Here is a 19459-nt window from a genome sequence, read left to right as displayed (position 1 = left end):
CTCCCACGCCAGGCCTGGGTGGGGCGGTTGGGGGTTGGTGTGCGTAGAGTACTATGTATTTCTCTTGAATGGATTCCCCCGAGTCATTCATTGGGGAACCTCTGTGCCTTGCGCTTCTCTCGTTGCTGGGAATATTCTTCTTTTGGGTCGAGGGATTCGCTACTTTCCCAAAAGTTACTGTACTGAGAGTTTTATATCAAGTGCTGGTGATACACAGATTGAAAAGCTTAAGGTAAGGCTAGTGGACTTCTTCGATGAAACTTGAGTGCTTGTTTTTGGAAGACTTAAAGTAAGGCTTACGGACTTCTTATGGACTTCTTGAATGAAACCTAAGTGCTTGTTTTTGGAAGGCTTAAGGTAAGGCTTATGGACTCTTTATGGACTTCTTGAATGAAACTTGAGTGCTTGCTTTTGGAAGGCTTATGGACTTCTTATGGACTTCTTGAATAAAACTTGTAAAGCTTGTTTTTGGAAGGCTTAAGGTAGTGCTTGTGGACTTCTTATGGACTCCCTGAATAAAACTTAAGTGCTTGTTTTTGGAAGGCTTAACGTAAGGCTAGTGGACTTCTTATGGACTTCTTGAATGAAATTTGAGTGCTTGTTTTTGGAATGTTAACGTAAGGTTTGTGGACTTCTTGAATGACAGTTGAGTGCTTTCTGCTGCTTGCTTTTGCAGTCTGTGACTGAATGACTGCAAGCTTGAAGTGTCTTTCAAAACCTTATTACAAAGTGGCAACGAAATCTCACTTCGTCTGTTTGTATTTTACTTGATATGACACACATTAATACCATTGAAGAGAGAGAGAGAGAGAGAGAGAGAGAGAGAGAGAGAGAGAGAGAGAGAGAGAGAGAGAGAGAGACCCTCTACACCCATCACACGCCAGATTCCCCCAGCTGTGATTCAGTCATAAGAGTAACCCCCCCCCAACAACAAGGTTATAGGAAAATGATGGAAGCTTTTCGAAATCACGTGACACCATTCGCCGAGAACGGGGCGGCGCGCGCGCAAGCGTGTCACTGCCGTTCTAACGGAGTGGAAATGTGCGCGCTGGAATTTTTCCGATCGGCGCGTTCAAGACCGACCGCGCCGCTGTGAGGAATGAGGGAGCGAGGAATGAAGGAGTGTGGAATGAGGGAGCTAGGAATTAGGGAGCGAGGAATGAGGGAGCGAGGAATGAGGGAGAGAGGAATGAGGGAGAGTGGAATGAGGGAGTGAGGAATGAGGGAGTGAGGAATGAGGGAGTGAGGAATGAGGGAGAGTGAAATGAGGGAGTGAGGAATGAGGGAGTGAGGAATGAGGGAGAGTGGAATGAGGGAGTGAGGAATGAGGGAGAGTGGAATGAGGTAGCGAGGAATGAGGGAGCGTGGAATGAGGGAGAGTGGAATGAGGGAGAGTGGAATGAGGGAGTGTGGAATGAGGCAGCGAGGAATAAGGCAGCGAGGAATAAGGGAGCGAGGAATGAGGGAGAGTGGAATGAGGAGTGAGGAATGAGGGAGAGTGGAATGAGGAGAGTGGAATGAGGGAGCAAGGAATGAGGGAAAGTGGAATGAGGGAGAGTGGAATGAGGCAGCGAGGAATGAGGCAGCGAGGAATGAGGGAGAGTGGAATGAGGCAGCGAGGAATGAGGGAAAGTGGAATGAGGGAGAGTGGAATGAGGCAGCGAGGAATGAGGGAAAGTGGAATGAGGGAGAGTGGAATGAGGCAGCGAGGAATGAGGGAAAGTGGAATGAGAGAGAGTGGAATGAGGCAGCAAGGAATGAGGGAGAGTGGAATGAGGGAGCGAGGAATGAGGGAGAGTGGAATGAGGCAGCGAGGAATGAGGGAAAGTGGAATGAGGGAGAGTGGAATGAGGCAGTGAGGAATGAGGGAAAGTGGAATGAGGGAGAGTGGAATGAGGCAGCGAGGAATGAAGGAAAGTGGAATGAGGGAGAGTGGAATGAGGGAAAGTGGAATGAGGGAGAGTGGAATGAGGGAAAGTGGAATGAGGGAGAGTGGAATGAGGGAAAGTGGAATGAGGGAGAGTGGAATGAGGGAGAGTGGAATGAGGCAGTGAGGAATGAGGGAAAGTGGAATGAGGCAGCGAGGAATGACGGAGAGTAAAATGAGGGAGCGAGGAATGAGGGAGAGTAAAATGAGGGAGCGAGGAATGAGGGAGAGTAAAATGAGGGAGCGAGGAATGAGGGAGAGTAAAATGAGGGAGCGAGGAATGAGGGAGAGTAAAATGTGGGAGCGAGGAATGAGGAGGAGTGATCAAAGGTCTCGCTTGGTGCTTTATTTGAATAAGCCAAATAATAATAATAATAATAATAATAATAATAATAATAATAATAATAATAATAATAATAATAATAATAATAATATTAATAATAATAATAATCCTAAGAAATTCACAATCTCGTGAAAAACAATGTAATCAAAATCCACATTTATATAGTAAACCATATCACATAGTAATATAGTTTACTATATAATTGTGGATTTTTATTACACAATAATAATAATAATAATAATAATAATAATAATAATAATAATAATAATAATAATATGAAAAGATATCAACGGTATGGACATTAAATTTCTCCTAACGCAAAAGCTCAAAATATAAAAAAAAAAATGCTTCCTAGATGCTTGGGAACTAAATTGCTTCATATATAAACACAACTATAAACATAACTATAAACACGACTTGTGGGAGCCTAAAAAACATCTATGTCATATATAGACATAACTATAAACATTGCTTCTGCGAGCCCAAAAATGTATCTATGTCATTTATGAACGCAACTATAAACATAAGTTCTAGCTGAATATGTTTCACTTTAACTTTTCCTGAAGTCTAGGTTCGGATTACAGAAAAACATCTCTCTAGAACAGTCACGAATTGAAGAATATGATGATATCCATTTCTACTCTATTTGTCTCCTTCCGTTGCCTGGGAGGAAAAAAAAAAGTAAAAAATGCGCCGAAGGCTGTATGGAACTCTCAGCCACGGTTCGGTGGTGGCATGTGTTGTTGGCGCCTATAGTGGTGCCAGACGCATGATCGTGGCTAACTTTAATCTTGAATAGAATAAAAACCACTGAGGATAGAGGGCTGCAATTGGGTATGTTTGATCATTGGAGGGTGGATGATCAACATACCAATTTGCAATCCTCTAGCCTTTGTAGTTTTTAAGATCTGAGGGCGGATTGACTCGATGAGTATCATATAAATTTCAACCGGATCAGAGAGAGAGAGAGAGAGAGAGAGAGAGAGAGAGAGAGAGAGAGAGAGAGAGAGCCAAAGGTTCATGTCTGTATCCCTGTCTGCTTGAGAGAGAGAGAGAGAGAGAGAGAGAGAGAGAGAGAGAGAGAGAGAGAGAGAGCCAAAGAGTTCATGTCTGTATCCCTGTCTGCTTGAGAGAGAGAGAGAGAGAGAGAGAGAGAGAGAGAGAGAGAGAGAGAGAGAGAGAGAGAGAGCCCAAGGTTCGTGTCTGTATGTCTGCTTGCTTGCGTTGTGATGCACGCAAGAGGCACCCATTCATGCTTTGAAATCAAGTGCTGAATCAGGTAGGGTATACCATATGACAATGTCTTTGAAGTCTCCGTTTTTCGTTAATTATTTGTTGGTGTGCAGTATGCGAGTTAGTGACTGTGGCCATTATTTTCAATATTCATAACTGATTGGTTAATTATAGGATTTGTTATTGTTTTTATGGAATTGCTTTCTCAGATGAGACAACGGGCTAAATATATTGAATTGTATATGAAATGCAATAATAATAATAATAATAATAATAATAATAATAATAATAATAATAATAATAATAATAATAATAATAATAATAATAATAATTAGTAACAATAACAATAATAATAAAAATAAATAAGTAATAATATTTAAAAATAATAATAATAATAATAATAATAATAATAATAATAATAATAATAATAAAATAAATAGTAACAATAACAATAATAATAAAAATAAATAAGTAATATTTAAAAATAATAATAATAATAATAATAATAATAGTAATAATAATAATAATAATAATATCATTCAACAATGAAAATGCGTATGGTTTTAGTTCCGTCAGATACTATGATACTGCAATGATACTAAACTCTGCGACATTTTTCTGCAAGATTTGAAACATATCGTACAGTACACGACCAGCACGTGAAAATTTCATTGGCTGTCATCATCAGACATTTCCGCATAAGCGGTACAAAAGATTTGCAAGAATAAAAAACAATAAATCATTACTTTTGCTTAGAATTCTTTATGAGCCATGAAGGTTCTGAACATAAACCTTCACTTCGCCAAGGTTATTTAGGTCGTTTTAAAACAAATATCGTCAAAATATATCATTCTTAGAATGCGTCTGGAAGCCTTGAGTACCTGCACGAAAAACGAAGATAACACGTTTCTCTCTCTCTCAAGCAAACAGACATACGGACTGAACGAACCACTCTCCTCTCTCTCTCTCTCTCTCTCTCTCTCTCTCTCTCCTCTCTCTCTTCGGCTTTGATCCCTTCTAATGTAAATTCAATATTTACACTTTCTTTGATATATTGTTATTAATTTACTCTCTCTCTCTCTCTCTCTCTCTCTCTCTCTCTCTCTCTCTCTCTCTCTCTCTCTCTCTCTCCTGAATACCTGAAATCCACATTTCAATGTCAGAGTACCACTGTAAATAAGAAGCTAACAAAATCATTCACTAATAAAGTTTCTCATAATGTTATTAACTCAATTAACAATTTTCTCCATTAAATTTAGAGGAAATCTGCCCAAGAACATTTGGGTAATATATTGCTGATAATTCTACTAGTAATTAAAAAAAATGCAAATTAAAAATATCCTTGGTGCACAATGATATCATGGCTAACATTTCAATGTAAATTTTATAATAATACATAACTTTGTATGGTACCATATTGATGCACATAATGATACCATATATAACATTTCCATGTAAATAATTTTATAAGAATACTCTACCCTGTATGGTATCATATAACATTTGCAAGTTAAGGACAGGAAGTACGGACACCTAGAGTAAACGTGACACCTTACAAAGATAAAAATGCCACACCATATTACATATTAAGGTTGCAAAATAATTCACAAGACTCTCACCAGTTTTTGCAATTTTGGCCTAAAAATCAATGAAGCGAAGCCTGATTAATTCAGGTTAAGACTGCAATGACTAGGGTCATCGACGACTGTCCTGCCCTCAAACAGAAGGGAAGTATGTTAAATATTAGAATACTGGAATATCTAATTTAGGCCAAAGGCCAAGCGCTGGAACGTTTGAGGTCTTTCAACGATGAAAGGGAAATTGACAGGAAGGTGGTTTGAAAGGCGTAACAGGAGGAAAACCTCAAAGCAGTTGCACCATGAAAGAATTGTTAGTGAGGGGTGGAAAGTAAGATGGAAGAAAGAATATGAAAGGAGGTACAGTTAAAGGAACGAAAGAGGTTGCAGCTAGGGGCCGAAGGGACGCTGCAAAGAGCCTTAAGTAATGCCTACAGTGCACCTTACAAAGATATATCTTTACATGCCTTGTGTGGGAAACGTCAGGCATAAATAAAACTTCCGTGTTAGACCATAAAAAAAAATCTAAGACAAGCATAAGGTGCTTTCAACAAGTCAGACCCTAATAGCAATGACCTTCCAAAGTGGAAACGCGAAGGACAATGACAAAATAAGACTGAAAACTGACAACACGCGAGGAAAATGTTTAAGCTGAGACACTTATCAGAATTTTAGAATTCGAAGATGTATTTAAATGCTGAATGGTTACCAAATAAATTTTGAAAAGAATGAGGGGCAACCATAATGCAAAAATGTATTTCAGTCCTGAAGATATGCTGGAATATGATATTTAGGCCAAAGGCCAAGTCCTGGGACCTATGAGGCCATTCAGCGCTGAAGAGAAACTAAGAGCAAAGGTGGTTTGAAAGGTGTAACGGGAGGAAAACCTCGCATTTGCACTATGAAACAATTGTTAGGAGAGGGTGGAAAGTAAGATGGAAGAAAGAGAATATGAACGGAGATACAGTAAAAGGAATGAAAGGGGCTGCAGCCAGGGCCAGAAGGAACGCCGCAAAGAACCTTAAGCAACGCCTACGGTGCACCGAGTGGGGTGCACCGATGGCACCACTCCCTTAAGCGGTTCCTGAAGACAACACTCCCTTAAGCGGTTCCTGAAGACAACACTCCCTTAAGCGGTTCCTGAAGACAACACTCCCTTAAGCGGTTCCTGAAGACAACACTCCTTTAAGCGGTTCCTGAAGACAACACTCCCTTAAGCGGTTCCTGAAGACAACACTCCCTTAAGCGGTTCCTGAGGACAACACTCCCTTAAGCGGTTCCTGAAGACAACACTCCCGAAAAGCGGTTCCTGAAGACAACACTCCCGAAAGCGGTTCCTGAAGACAACACTCCCTTAGCGGTTCCTGAAGACAACACTCCCTTAAGCGGTTCCTGAGGACAACACTTTATCGGTTCCTGAAGACAACACTCCAGAGAAAGCGGTTCCTGAAGACAACACTCCCTTAAGCGGTTCCTGAAGAACAACACTCCCTTCAAAACCGGTTCCTGAGGACAACACTCCTTAGGAACGGTTCCTGAAGACAACACTCCCAAAGGCGGTTCCTGAAGACAACACTCCCTTAAGCGGTTCCTGAAGACAACACTCCCTTAAGGCGGTTCCTGAAGACAACACTGGCCCATTAAGCGGTTCCTGAAGACAACACTCCTTGATCAGAGCGGTTCCTGAAGACAACACTCCCTTAACGGTTCCTGAGGACAACACTCCCTGCTGCGGTTCCTGAAGACAACACTCCCTTAAGCGGTTCCTGAAGACAACACTCCTTGCGGTTCCTGAAGACAACACTCCCTTAAGCGGTTCCTGAAGACAACACTCCCTTAAGCGGTTCCTGAGGACAACACTCCCTTAAGCGGTTCCTGAAGACAACACTCCCTTAAGCGGTTCCTGAAGACAAATTACGAAATTCTTTCACTGCCAAAGATTCGTTTCCACGACGCAACGAAAAGCAGATACAAAAAATGTACGAATCTCTGATATTACCGAAAACACCATTCCTATATCATTATAAACCATAACGAGAATATTTATCAATATTATGAACACACGAATACAGAGAAAGTGAACGAATGAATGACTGCGGAATGCCTCAAGAGAAAATGTAACCTTCAAAACCCCCCCTCCCCCTTGATACTATTCTTGCAAGGAACGGCGTCATTAACCAACGATTTCACAAAGGAAGACGGAATGTCTTTCCCCAGCGTGTAATTGGGCGTCAGGCTGATAGAGGGAACCACTGGCCTATCCATAAGTGCTCGGGATGAAGACGCCTTGATCAGAGGGCTTTGAGAAGTTACGTAATGTCCCAACCTAGGGTAGGGACTTGCTGTCTCAACCCTCTATTATGATGTGGTCAGTGATTTTGGAGGTTTCATTACTGCGCCCTGGAAACCTACCAGTTAACAGAGCATCTAATAATAAGCGTAATATGATATACATATGAAACTGCAGCCTTGTAAATAAACAAAAAACAATCTGCAACAGTATTTATTCTTTGCAATTAAAAATCAACTACAATTAACAATACTTGCCATTGCTGCCTGTATATTTAGACAACTGTTCACTACGCGTATCAGAACACGAAATCGGACGCACTGTTGACTTGTAGGTTGCCAACGCACAATAATGAAACTTTCAGGCATAATAAAATGAAAACAAACATAACTTAGAAAATTGGTGACACATTCACCAACATCATCGCATGTGCATATGGGTCTGATCAATACTTCCTCTCCTCTTATACTTCACTTGCGTCGTCTCATCCCCTCACTAACATTCCCCAGAAACCCAGCCCACACGACCCCGCCCCCCTACGCCCGGCCCCGCCACCCCTATTCAGTGTCGATGAATCTGTATCCGAATCAGAGATATTTCGAAATTCACGTCTGAGGTGAATATAAAACTGCCAATGCTATGAAATGAAGAGTAACACTTTCATGGTTGATTTTCACTTTCGAAAATACAATTACAAATGTAACGTCCTGAATTTAATTGCAATATTGTTTTCACCAATGAAAACAATCCTAGAATGTACAAAAATCCCAATAAATACAATCCTAAAATGTGCTACAATGACAGATACAATCCTAAAATGAGCTACAATGCTAATAAATACAATCCTAAAATGTGCTTTAATGCCAATAAATACAATCCTAAAATGAGCTACAATGCCAATAAATACAATCCTAACGTGTACTATAATACCAATAAATACAATCCTAAAATGAGCTACAATGCCAACAAATACAATCCTAAAATGAGCTACAATGCCAATAAATACAATCATAAAATGAGCTACAATGCCAAAAACATCATCCCAAAAGTGAACAGCAGCGCATATAAGTATAATAAACCATCAGATTCATCAAGAAAAATCGCAGGCAATGTTCTCCAAACATCGCATCTATCTTCACAAGAGAACATGAACGTACTCCCTACTCCACACAACCTCCAAAGCAGCTCGCCCTTCGTATGCTCGAACTCCAAGCGCAGCATTACGCAATTCACTTCCCAAACGGACCTTTCTTTTTATGTTCTCTTCATGCTTAAAGAGCGGTCATTATGCCGGGTGCCTCCACTCGACCGCATCCGGGAAGGTCGGCAGTATCATGATCTTCTTGGCCAACGTCCGACAAACGCAGAGCAAGCACGTAACTGTGGCGTTTATTCTTGAAACTAAGGTCTGCTTTACAGATAGAACAGCATGCAGAATTTAGGCCAAAGGCCAAGCACTGGGACCTTTGAGGTCATTCAGCGTTGAGACGGAAATTGACAGTAAAGTTCTGAAAGGTGTAACAGGAGGAAAACCTCAAAGCAGTTGCACTGTGAAACTATTATTAGGAGGGGGTGGGTAGCAAGGTGGAAGAAAGAGAATATGAAAGGAGGTACAGTAAAAGGAATGAAAGGGACTGCCGCCAGGGGCCGAAAGGACGCTGCAAAGAGCCTTAAGTAGTGCCTACAGTGCACCGCATTAACCCCTACGGGGTCACTAAAGAAGGAACATGATGCTCAGAAATTATATGTGGATTTCTTGAATTAATTTTTCTCCATTTTGTGGATTTACGAGTTTCAAAGATCGATACTCATGTGTCATCGCTTTTATCTCCCTGTATTTTACTTACAATTTTATCTATTTATTTATTAGACTGTTAAATCATTTTCTTTTCTAATACATGACCATCTCTCTCTCTCTCTCTCTCTCTCTCTCTCTCTCTCTCTCTCTCTATTTCCTATTGCCTTCTGTTATTTCTTTCTATTGAACACCATATTCTTTGGAAGCTTGAATTTCAAGTCAGTTTTGTTGGGCTTGTTCCAAATGAATAGGGTTCATCTTCTGAATAATAATAATAATAATAAAAATAATAATAATATGTTTAACGACACTGCAAAAGCCATTATTTCACAACTGCATCTATCATATAAACAACAAACCTGTCTTCTGACGTCTTAAACAACAAACCTATCTTATGACGTCTTAAACAACAAACCTATCTTATGACGTCTTAAACAACAAACCTGTCTTATGACGTCTTTAGTCCCCTTGACATGACAACCTTCCATTAATGACAATGAAAAAGCTCAAGTCACGTAGCCTAGAGGGTCACAAACGGACATGGTCCGGTTCAATCGCAAATTACATATTTACCAATGGTCCCTCATTTCCCCTCCTTGGAACGACTGCCAAGCAAAAGAAAATCGCAACTCTTGACGCGTGCGGCAAAAGAAAGATCACTCTAGTAATAATGCAGCAAAGTAACGTAGGTAAGGAGGTGGTAATGGAAATAATGGTTAACAAAAGCTCTGACATTTTTCTTAAGGCTATAGTACACAAAATCCCGTGGATTCTCAATCCTATGTACAGAAGTCAGAGAGAGAGAGAGAGAGAGAGAGAGAGAGAGAGAGAGAGAGAGAGAGAGAGAGAGAGAGAAGAGAGAGAGAACGTCACATTAAAATGTTTGTCAAAATATCTCAATGCAAAGAAAATATAAATAACGTCACATTAAAGTGTTTCTCAGAGAAATTATCAAGGGCTTACCGTAATGCAAAGACAAAAGGTATCAAAAAGAGAGAGAGAGAGAGAGAGAGAGAGAGAGAGAGAGAGAGAGAGAGAGAGAAGAAAGTAACGTCACATTAAAGTGTTCCTCAAAGAAAATATAAAGGGCTTACCGTAATGCAAAGACAAAAGGTATCGAGAGAGAGAGAGAGAGAAGAGAGAGAGAGAGAGAGAGAGAGAGAGAGAGAGAGAAACAGCAATAACGTCACATTAAAGTGTTTCTCAAAGAAAATATAAAGGGCTTACCGTAATGCAGAGACAAAAGGTATAAAACCCTTTTAAACAAAGACAATTTAAACGAAAGACTTCGTTCTCTTCACCGTCTCGCTTTCGGGAAAATAAGCACTCGATACAAATAACAATACAGAACTCTTGTAATTTTATATATTATTTGTAACCGGATGGCAAGAGCAACGCTGCATTAAACACGTAATGGATAACATGTCTTGGTAATTAGTATTATCACCGGAAGAGGATATAGGATGTCTTTTGACAAATGTTTGAGGGAGACATTTCTTAAATAAGTTTATTACTTTCGGAAAACGTTGCTACCACCTAAATTTTGGGATTTATTATTATTATTATTATTATTATTATTATTATTATTATTATTATTATTATTATTATTATTATTCACGTCACAGCTAACATGCTGAAGAGGATAGGATGTCCTTTGAAACAAGTTTGAAAAAAAACTAAATTTTGGGATTATTATTATTATTATTATTATTATTATTATTATTATTATTATTATTATTATTATTATTATTATTATTATTATAAGTTAGTTAACATAGGAAACTGGATCACATTTCTAGACTTCCACAGGCCTCGCCTGAGAGAAATGTACTTAAAATGAGAGGTGAAATTAGGACCTGATAGAGTTGTCTTATTAAAATGAGAGGTGAAATTAGGACACGATGAAGTTCAAGATGTTGGACAGCCCAGCAGAAAAATACTAAAGGATTCCGATGCAAATTAAAGACAAAGTAATGTTGCTGGGGTCAACTGCACATTGCAAAGGACTTTGAGTATCGTCTACAGCATACGACGCAAAATGCAAGGGATACTCCCCTTGCGGGTCGTCAATTTAGGAAAAAATTCGTTCTTAAAATTCTGACAAAAGAATAACGAACATTCAGTAATGATACAATAAAGAAAATACAGAAAGGCAAAATAGAAAAAGTATCTTTCAATTAATTAAGATATGAAAATTCTAGTTTTTGTAATAAAGAATGCCGTATATCAAATATTAAATGGATAACTAATACTTGCTCTATTCTTATCAAATAATATAAGAACTCCCAGTATTAAATGGCTATGTATCAAGCCATTAAAATGGCCCACTACAATCTCAATGCTATCAAGCATATTTTTGGCAATTTTCCTGCCATTAGAATGGAATGTGATAATTAAGCTAAAAATAAAAAAAAAAATATATATATATATATATATATATATATATCATAGGGAGGGGGGCCAAGTTAACCTCAACCTAATCGTCTAGAACAAGTGGAAATATCTCGATAAGCAAAATTATGATTTACGAATCTGACTGGTCAATTGTAACAATGACACGGTGTAAAACCGTAAGATCAGTCTTGACAACTGTGGCCTCACACTTAAAGTGTCGAGGTCTGTGAGTGCGTAATGTAGTTTGCCATTGACCAAATTACTGTCTATTTTTTCCATAAAAAAAAGGGAATTTACTGCGACACGCTTCATAAACATCGCCCTGTAATCACAGATAATGACGAAATGCTAAACAGGAACAGTAAAACAAGCGCTACGGTCAACAATTTTATTCCACAGGGGCGTTTCGGCTTCAACACATTGCGCCACTTTTGGGTTGAAAATGGCTTGTTTGTTGAAGCCGAAACGTTGACTGTAGCGCTTGTTTGGCTGTTCCTGATAAGGACCAGGTTCCCTAGGAATCAATCTCCATCAACCAAATGCTGAATGTTGACGTGTTAATCGGACACTGGCTTATTTTAAAAACTAACTCTTGTTCCATATCAGTTTCTGAAAGGATACGACCTTTCTTTCCTTCCTTCTTTCCTAAATGTTCAGCTGAACACCCTTATGAACGGAGTCAACAGACTATAAACCCAAAGAGAAACAAATACATAAATGTGAGGGGACAAAACAGAACCGATACGCGTGAAGTTCAAGATGCGTCAGGAGAGAAAAGGGCTGTATTTGCTTCTCGCTTTAACGTCTGGAGATCAGATGATTCCACAACACACTAGTGGTCTAGTGTGTTGTGGAATCATCAGATCTCCAGACTAAAATGTGAAATAGTTTGCCTAGTGACTAGGCAAACTATTCCACATTTTAGTTATAGCCAAAGTCTGATATTACTTCCGTCATATCAAGCACAACCTACATGACTGTGTTGTATCTGAAGGTCTGTGAATGGTATAATGCAGACTTGAATTTACTGGAAAAGACAAACATAACACAGATTCACCTCGCAGCATGTCCTTGGAAGAGGTAACGACTTCAAAGGAAGTCCAAAGGAAAGTATCTTGAAGGAGTACTACATGCAAATATAAAGACATGGAAACTAAGTACATTAGACTTCGTTGGGTGAATAAGGACAGACCAGAATGGGTCTTGAGAGTCCACTGATGTTGTCCAAAAGCTCTAGACGAAGGTTCAGATTTCACATTTCTAGTAATGACTGATCAACATTATTCCCCGCTCCTTCCCTTACTTTTCTCTTAGCAAACCCTGCCTTAAAAATACAACGAAAAGTCACTGAATGTGTCCTTGATAAAAGAAATAAAACTTTCTTTTCAGAAATGAGGCGGATTACGAATATTCTACGCCTCTCGCTGCTGGTCTTACTCTCACTTTTAGCAGTAGACGGTTGGATTAACCAACTCAATCGTAAGTAGGATTGTGCATTTGAAAGTTGAATATGTTTTGCTATTTAGTATGATTTGCGTTGAGTTGGTGATGTACTCAAACATATCAAGCACATATCTTGAAGTTGGTGTATTTTTTCATATTAAATATCACCAATAAAGAAGTACAAGCATCTATAGATGCAAGCCAATGAAGAACGAACTGCTCTGCAAAATATATAAAATCAAATCTATGATGTATGGCATTTGAAGAGATAAAATCAGAACTAACATGAACTTTACAACCTCCTTTGTACAGTAGTATTTATTAACACTAGAGACAGTTAATAACTAAGTATATAACTCCAATCACTAACGCCTATCCTCATCGCAGTGACCTTATGCCGGCGAGACATCAGGTGCTACAGAAAAGCTCTCATCTGCGAACGGCGCCTCAGATTTCTAGAGCTGGAGGTCTTCATGCTGAGGGCCCTCAACGAATGTCAAACGGCCAATCAGGGAGGAATCGGACCCTTCAAAGCAGCCACAATAAGTACGGTTAAGTTCTTCGAATTTCGTCCTGATTCTACTCTGGTAAAGTTAGTAATACCTCAGCTTAAAAGACCTCAACTTTGTGGACTTCTGTACTGACCAGTTACCCTATTAATTATCCTTGATTTACTCGGATAATAACGTTAGTAACACCTCAACTTAGTGGACTTCTGTACTGACCAGCTACCATATTAATCATCCTTGATTTACTCTGATAATACTGTTAGTAACACCTCCACTTAGCGGACTTCTGTACTGACCAGCTACCATATTAATCATCCATAATTTAATCTGATAGTGTTAGTAACACCTCCACTTAGCGGACTTCTGTACTGACCAGCTACCCTATGAATCATCCTTGATTTACTCTGATAATACTGTTAGTAACACCTCCACTTAGCGGACTTCTGTACTGACCAGCTACCATATTAATCATCCATAATTTAATCTGATAGTGTTAGTAACACCTCCACTTAGCGGACTTCTGTACTGACCAGCTACCCTATTAATCATCCTTGATTTACTCTGATAATAAAGTTAGTAACACCTCAACTTAATGGACCTCAACTTAGTGGACTTCTGTACTGACCAGCTACCCCATTAATTATCCATGATTTAATTTGATAATAGTGTTAATAACACCTCCACTTAGCGGACTTCTGTGCTGACCAGCTGCCGTATTAATCATCCTTGATTTACTCTGATAATAAAGTTAGTAACACCTCAACTTAACAGACCTCAACCGAGCGGACTTCTGTACTAAACAGTTACCCTGTTAATGATGGTATTTCACTGCTACTATTTCAGACAAGATACATTTCTAGAGATATCTCTTATATAAACTGTTAAGTGTAAAGTACTGGCTAGATTAGGTTAGGAACTATGTGGAAGTTCTGTTGGCTATAAAATTTATGGAAAATATCCAAGCGCAGGCTATATTTAGGGTCTTCATCACTGAATGGACTTAGTTCCTTTTTTGAAATGCCAGACCGCCAAAGTGTCACTTAAGCTGAGGTGCTACTTGTACAAGTAGCAATACAATCTAGGGTCTTTGTTACTTAATAAACTTGTTACTTATCAGAAAGGCCAGACCCCCAAAGTGTCTCTTAAGCTGAGGTGCTACTTGTAGAAGTAGCAATACAATCTAGGGTCTTTGTTACTTAATAAACTTGTTACTTATCAGAAAGGCCAGACCCCTAAAGCGTTTGTTAAGCTGAGGTGCTACTTGTAGAAGTAGCAATACAATCTAGGGCCTTTGTTACTTAATAGACTCGTTACTTATCAGAAAGGCCAGACCCCTAAAGCGTTTGTTAATTTGAGGTGCTACTACAAGTAGCAATATACATAACCATGTCTCTTTCAAAATGTTTTTCGATTATTTTCGTCAGACTTCTAAAATAAACACTTCCCTATATTCAGTAACTACAAAGAAATTGACGTCATGTTACCAGATGACCAATAGAAAATGTAATTATAAAATTTTTTATTTCATAAAGTAAACTCTTCAAGGTAATTCACGCTGAAAACAGCTTTAATTTTAAACTAAACACCCCAACGAAATTCACGCCACGTTACCAGATTAGCAATAGAAAATGTAATTACAAAACTGTTTTAATCTCAAACTAAACACCCCAACGAAATTCACGCCACGTTACAAGATTACCACCAGAAAATGTAATCATAAAACTGTTCTAATTTTAAAAACCAAACGCCATAAAAATCAATCTTTTAATTTTTTCCTTTTTTGCAGCCGATCTCGAAAATGTTTTAGCGTCAGCAGGTGACGACAGAGTAAGAGATGTTGCCAGATGCCTATTCAGCCAGCTTGGACTGGTGAGTTGGTTTCAAGATTGGTTTTATGCTGTCACTTTACCCAGGAAACTATCCTATTTAATGTTGAACAGAAACTGGCTAATTTAAAGTGTTTGCTTAGTGGTTGCTAGTTTATGTACGTCCAAATGATCAATGTGGAAACAAAACCTGACCTTCATCATAATCATCATTATTATTATAAAGAGTAAGGTTAATGATCACCATATTCTTTGGAAAGTTGAATTTCAAGTCAATGGACCCTGTGGGCTTGTTCCACAAACAGGGTTCATCTCTGAATAATAATAATAATAATAATAATAATAATAATAATAATAATAATAATAATAATAATAATAATAATAATAATAATAATAATAATAATAATAATAATAAAATAATATACTTATAAATGTATACATATATATATATAAATATATATATATATATATATATATATATATATATATATATATATATATATATATATATATATATATATATATATATATATATATATATATATATATATATAATTATACATATATTTATATATATAATTTATGTATATTTTTAAATTATATATACTGTATATATATATGTGTACACACTTCTGAAATATATGCTAACTGAGCAACCTTAGCCATTTTAGACATTTATAACTGTCCTCATTCATTCACTCCAGTGGAAGAACGGAGCTGTGGACCAGGTCGCCTTCTACTACATGCTGAGCTACGCAAACATCAGTTCTGACATGGCATCACAGGAGTCATTCTTAGATGCCCTGAGTTCCTGTCCAGCCCCAGAGCTTGAACAGGTATGGGTCTAATATAAGAACTTTGTCTCCAACAAAAAAGAAAAAAGTTCTCAGTTTTCCATTCAGTATTTGTATCTTTCTCAATCATTTTACTAAATCAGTTAAATAACAAAGCTGGTGAATTAATGTGAATATACCAAAATCATTTAAAGGGACTACATTGTCAAATAAGCTGAACTAGATTATTCAACATACAGTATAATATATACACAAAGTCTTGATAAGGATCTTACTATTTGTATCCTGGGGTCATACACTTCCCTACAGCTTAATTGCAATCTTACACATTCCTGCAGTTTAGGTGTAATCTTACATTTTCATACAGTTTAATTACAATCTTACACATTCCTGCGTTTAATTATAATCTTACACTTTCCTGCAGTTTAAGTATATAATCTTACACTTTCCTACATTTATTTCAGTTCTTACACTTTCCTATAGCTGAAATATAATCTCATATCTTCCTACAGTTTATTTGAAATCTTACACTTCCCTACAGTTTAATTATAATCTTACTCTTTCCTACAGATTAATCACAATCTTACACTTCCCTGCAGCTTAATTGCAGTCTTAAACTTTCCTACAGTTTAATTACAATCTTACACATTCCTGCAGTTTTAATCTTAATCTTGCACTTTCTTGTAGCTGAATTATAATCTTACATCTTCCTACAGTTTAATTAAAATCTTACAGATTCCCATACTTTTTGCAACCTTACACTTCCCTACAGTTTAATTACAAGCTTACACTTCCCTAAAGTTTAATTATAATCTTACACTGTCCTTCAGATTAATTACTATCTGACACTTCCCTACAGTTTTAAGTCTTCACAATCAGGTTAATCATAATCTTACATTTTCCTACAGTCTGATTACAATCTTACATTTTCTTACAGATTCAATACTATCTTACACTTCCCTACAGTTTAATCATAATCTTACACTTTCCTACAGTTGAATTACAGCCTTACACTTTCCTACAGTTTGATTACAATCTTACACATTCCTACAATTTAATAAAAATCTTATCTTGACAGATGCCTAATTTCCTCGGCTGCGTTGTTCAAGCCTTGTGTTCCAGTCAACTTAGATCAAGAAAAAACAAGGACATATCTTTCAAGCCTCATCTTCAATCATTGCATACTATTTAAAAACAACACTGAAATTCTTGTTTTCTTATGGAGCTTTAAGCTACTTAAAATGTTTTAACACGTTACTGTAATATATAACTGACAGTTGTAATTTAAGCTAAGACACAAACAATTACTGTGGTCAATATTTAACATGTTATTGTAACATATAACAAAGTTGTAATTTAAGTTAAGACAAGCAATTACTGTGGATGACAGTTAAAATCTAACAACATGTTATTGGTAACATATAACAAAGTTGTAATTTAACCTAAGACACAAACAATTACTGAGGACAATAGTTACACTCTAACAACCTGTTATTGTAACATACATCAAAGTTGTAATTTAAGCTAAGGCATAAACAATTACTGTGGATGACAGTTAAAATCTAACAACCTGTTATTGTAACATATAACAAAGTTGTAATTTAAGCTAAGAACAAAACAATAATTGTGGGTAACAGTTAACAACCTGTTATTGTAACATATAACAAAGTTGTAATTTAAGTTAAGGCACAAACGATTACTGCGGATGACAGTTAAAATATAACAACCAGTTATAGTAACATATAACAAAGTTGTAATTTAAGTTAAGGCACAAACAATTACTATGAATGACAGTTAAAATCTAACCACCTGTTATTGTAACATTTAACAAAGTTGTCATCTAAGCTAAGATACAAACAGTTACTGTGGGTAACAGTTACCAGTCACCAACATGTTATTGTAACATATAACAAAGTTGTAAATTAAGCTAAGACACAAACGATTACCTCTGGTTAACAGTTATCAGGTTAACACTCAAATGTCCAAACAAAGAACTGTGACCTCGACTAATAAGCATTTCTGCAAATACAGTATACATTAAGTATACTAAATACAAAATTTTTTTGCAGATATCCAGTAAGTATACTAAATCACAATGTGTGATCTTTGTCTTCCTGAAGATGATGAAAATATTAAATATTAAACGTATCACTGTTTATCTTCATGTGAATCATTTCCCCAAATCCTTTATACATATGAATTTTTCTGAGTCTTCCTTAACACTGTAAATCGTAACTTAAATAAAAAACATTGCTCAAGTTTATTTGCTATCCTAATTCTGATATTAAACCCATAGTGTTTGTGTGTGTAGCATTTTTATCCATTCCAGAACTTAAGTGGGCAGATTATGTTGTCTTTTCAGCCATGATCATGTCCTCCTGTTTATATTATGTTGCCTTGTCAGCCATGATCATGTCCTCCTGTTTATATTATGTTGCCTTGTCAGCCATGATCATGTCCCCCTGTTTAAACTATGTTGCCTTTCCAGCCATGATCATGTCCTCCTGTTTATATTATGTTGCCTTATCAGCCATGATCATGTCCCCCTTTTTAAACAATGTTGCCTTTTCAGCCATGATCATGTCCCCCTTTTTATATTATGTTGCCTTATCAGCCATGCTCATGTCCTCCTGTTTATATTATGTTGCCTTATCAGCCATGATCATGTCCCCCTTTTTATATTATGTTGCCTTTTTCAGCTATGATCATGTCCCCCTTTTTATATTATGTTGCCTTTCCAGCCATGACCATGTCGCCCTTTTGATATTATGTTGCCTTTCCAGCCATGATCATGTCCATCTGTTTATAAGTTGAATTTGCTGATACTATAATGTAGGTAAGGGTATTGGTTATTCTAAAATCTAGTGTGTTTACTGGTTCATGAGAAACACTGGATGCCAGGATAAGGGCAATTACACTGAAAAGTCCCCATGGTCTTTGGTCTTTGTAGTTGGTCTGGAATTCACGTGACTTCTTTTTATCCATACATATACTGGGTGACCAGTTTCCTCACATTTCTAGTTGTTTATAAATTACATCCATGGAACTGAATATTGCGTTCTTACTAGCAACTGACCACTAACTTCAAAGTGCATTCCATGTGATTGTGAACTGAAGTCCTGCTGACTATAAATTACACTCCAATTGACAATCAAGTAAGGCTCATTTCGTCTATACAGTAATTTAAACTGTAACCGAAAGTTCATAAGTATAGTACAAGGAAAAAGTTAATTCAAGTCCAAGAGCATCATAATCAACAACATAAGGACTAGAGGAAAAAGTTCATTTAAGCCCAAGAACACCATAGCCAAAAACACAAGGACTG

At 37.4% G+C, this 19459-nt stretch overlaps 2 protein-coding genes across 3 annotated transcripts in view; one reads left to right on the top strand and one right to left on the bottom strand.

The window, feature by feature from the left end:
- Positions 1–19459, bottom strand: part of Lrp4 (LDL receptor related protein 4) — a 409566-nt gene that overhangs the window by 294900 nt on the left and 95207 nt on the right. The window lies entirely within an intron of this gene.
- Positions 99–18411, top strand: LOC136853689 (uncharacterized). Its single transcript, XM_067129631.1, has 6 exons — positions 99–232; positions 12952–13041; positions 13393–13551; positions 15301–15383; positions 16045–16176; positions 17213–18411. The coding sequence occupies exons 2-6, from the start codon at positions 12954–12956 to the stop codon at positions 17324–17326; spliced, it is 576 nt and encodes a 191-aa protein (XP_066985732.1). The 5' UTR covers positions 99–232; positions 12952–12953; the 3' UTR covers positions 17327–18411.

This window comes from Macrobrachium rosenbergii, chromosome 27, assembly GCF_040412425.1.
Source record: "Macrobrachium rosenbergii isolate ZJJX-2024 chromosome 27, ASM4041242v1, whole genome shotgun sequence".
In the NCBI taxonomy this organism is placed as follows: Eukaryota; Metazoa; Arthropoda; class Malacostraca; order Decapoda; family Palaemonidae; genus Macrobrachium; species Macrobrachium rosenbergii.
Note: the sequence above shows the minus strand (reverse complement) of the source record. Positions and strands in the feature narration are given on the sequence as shown.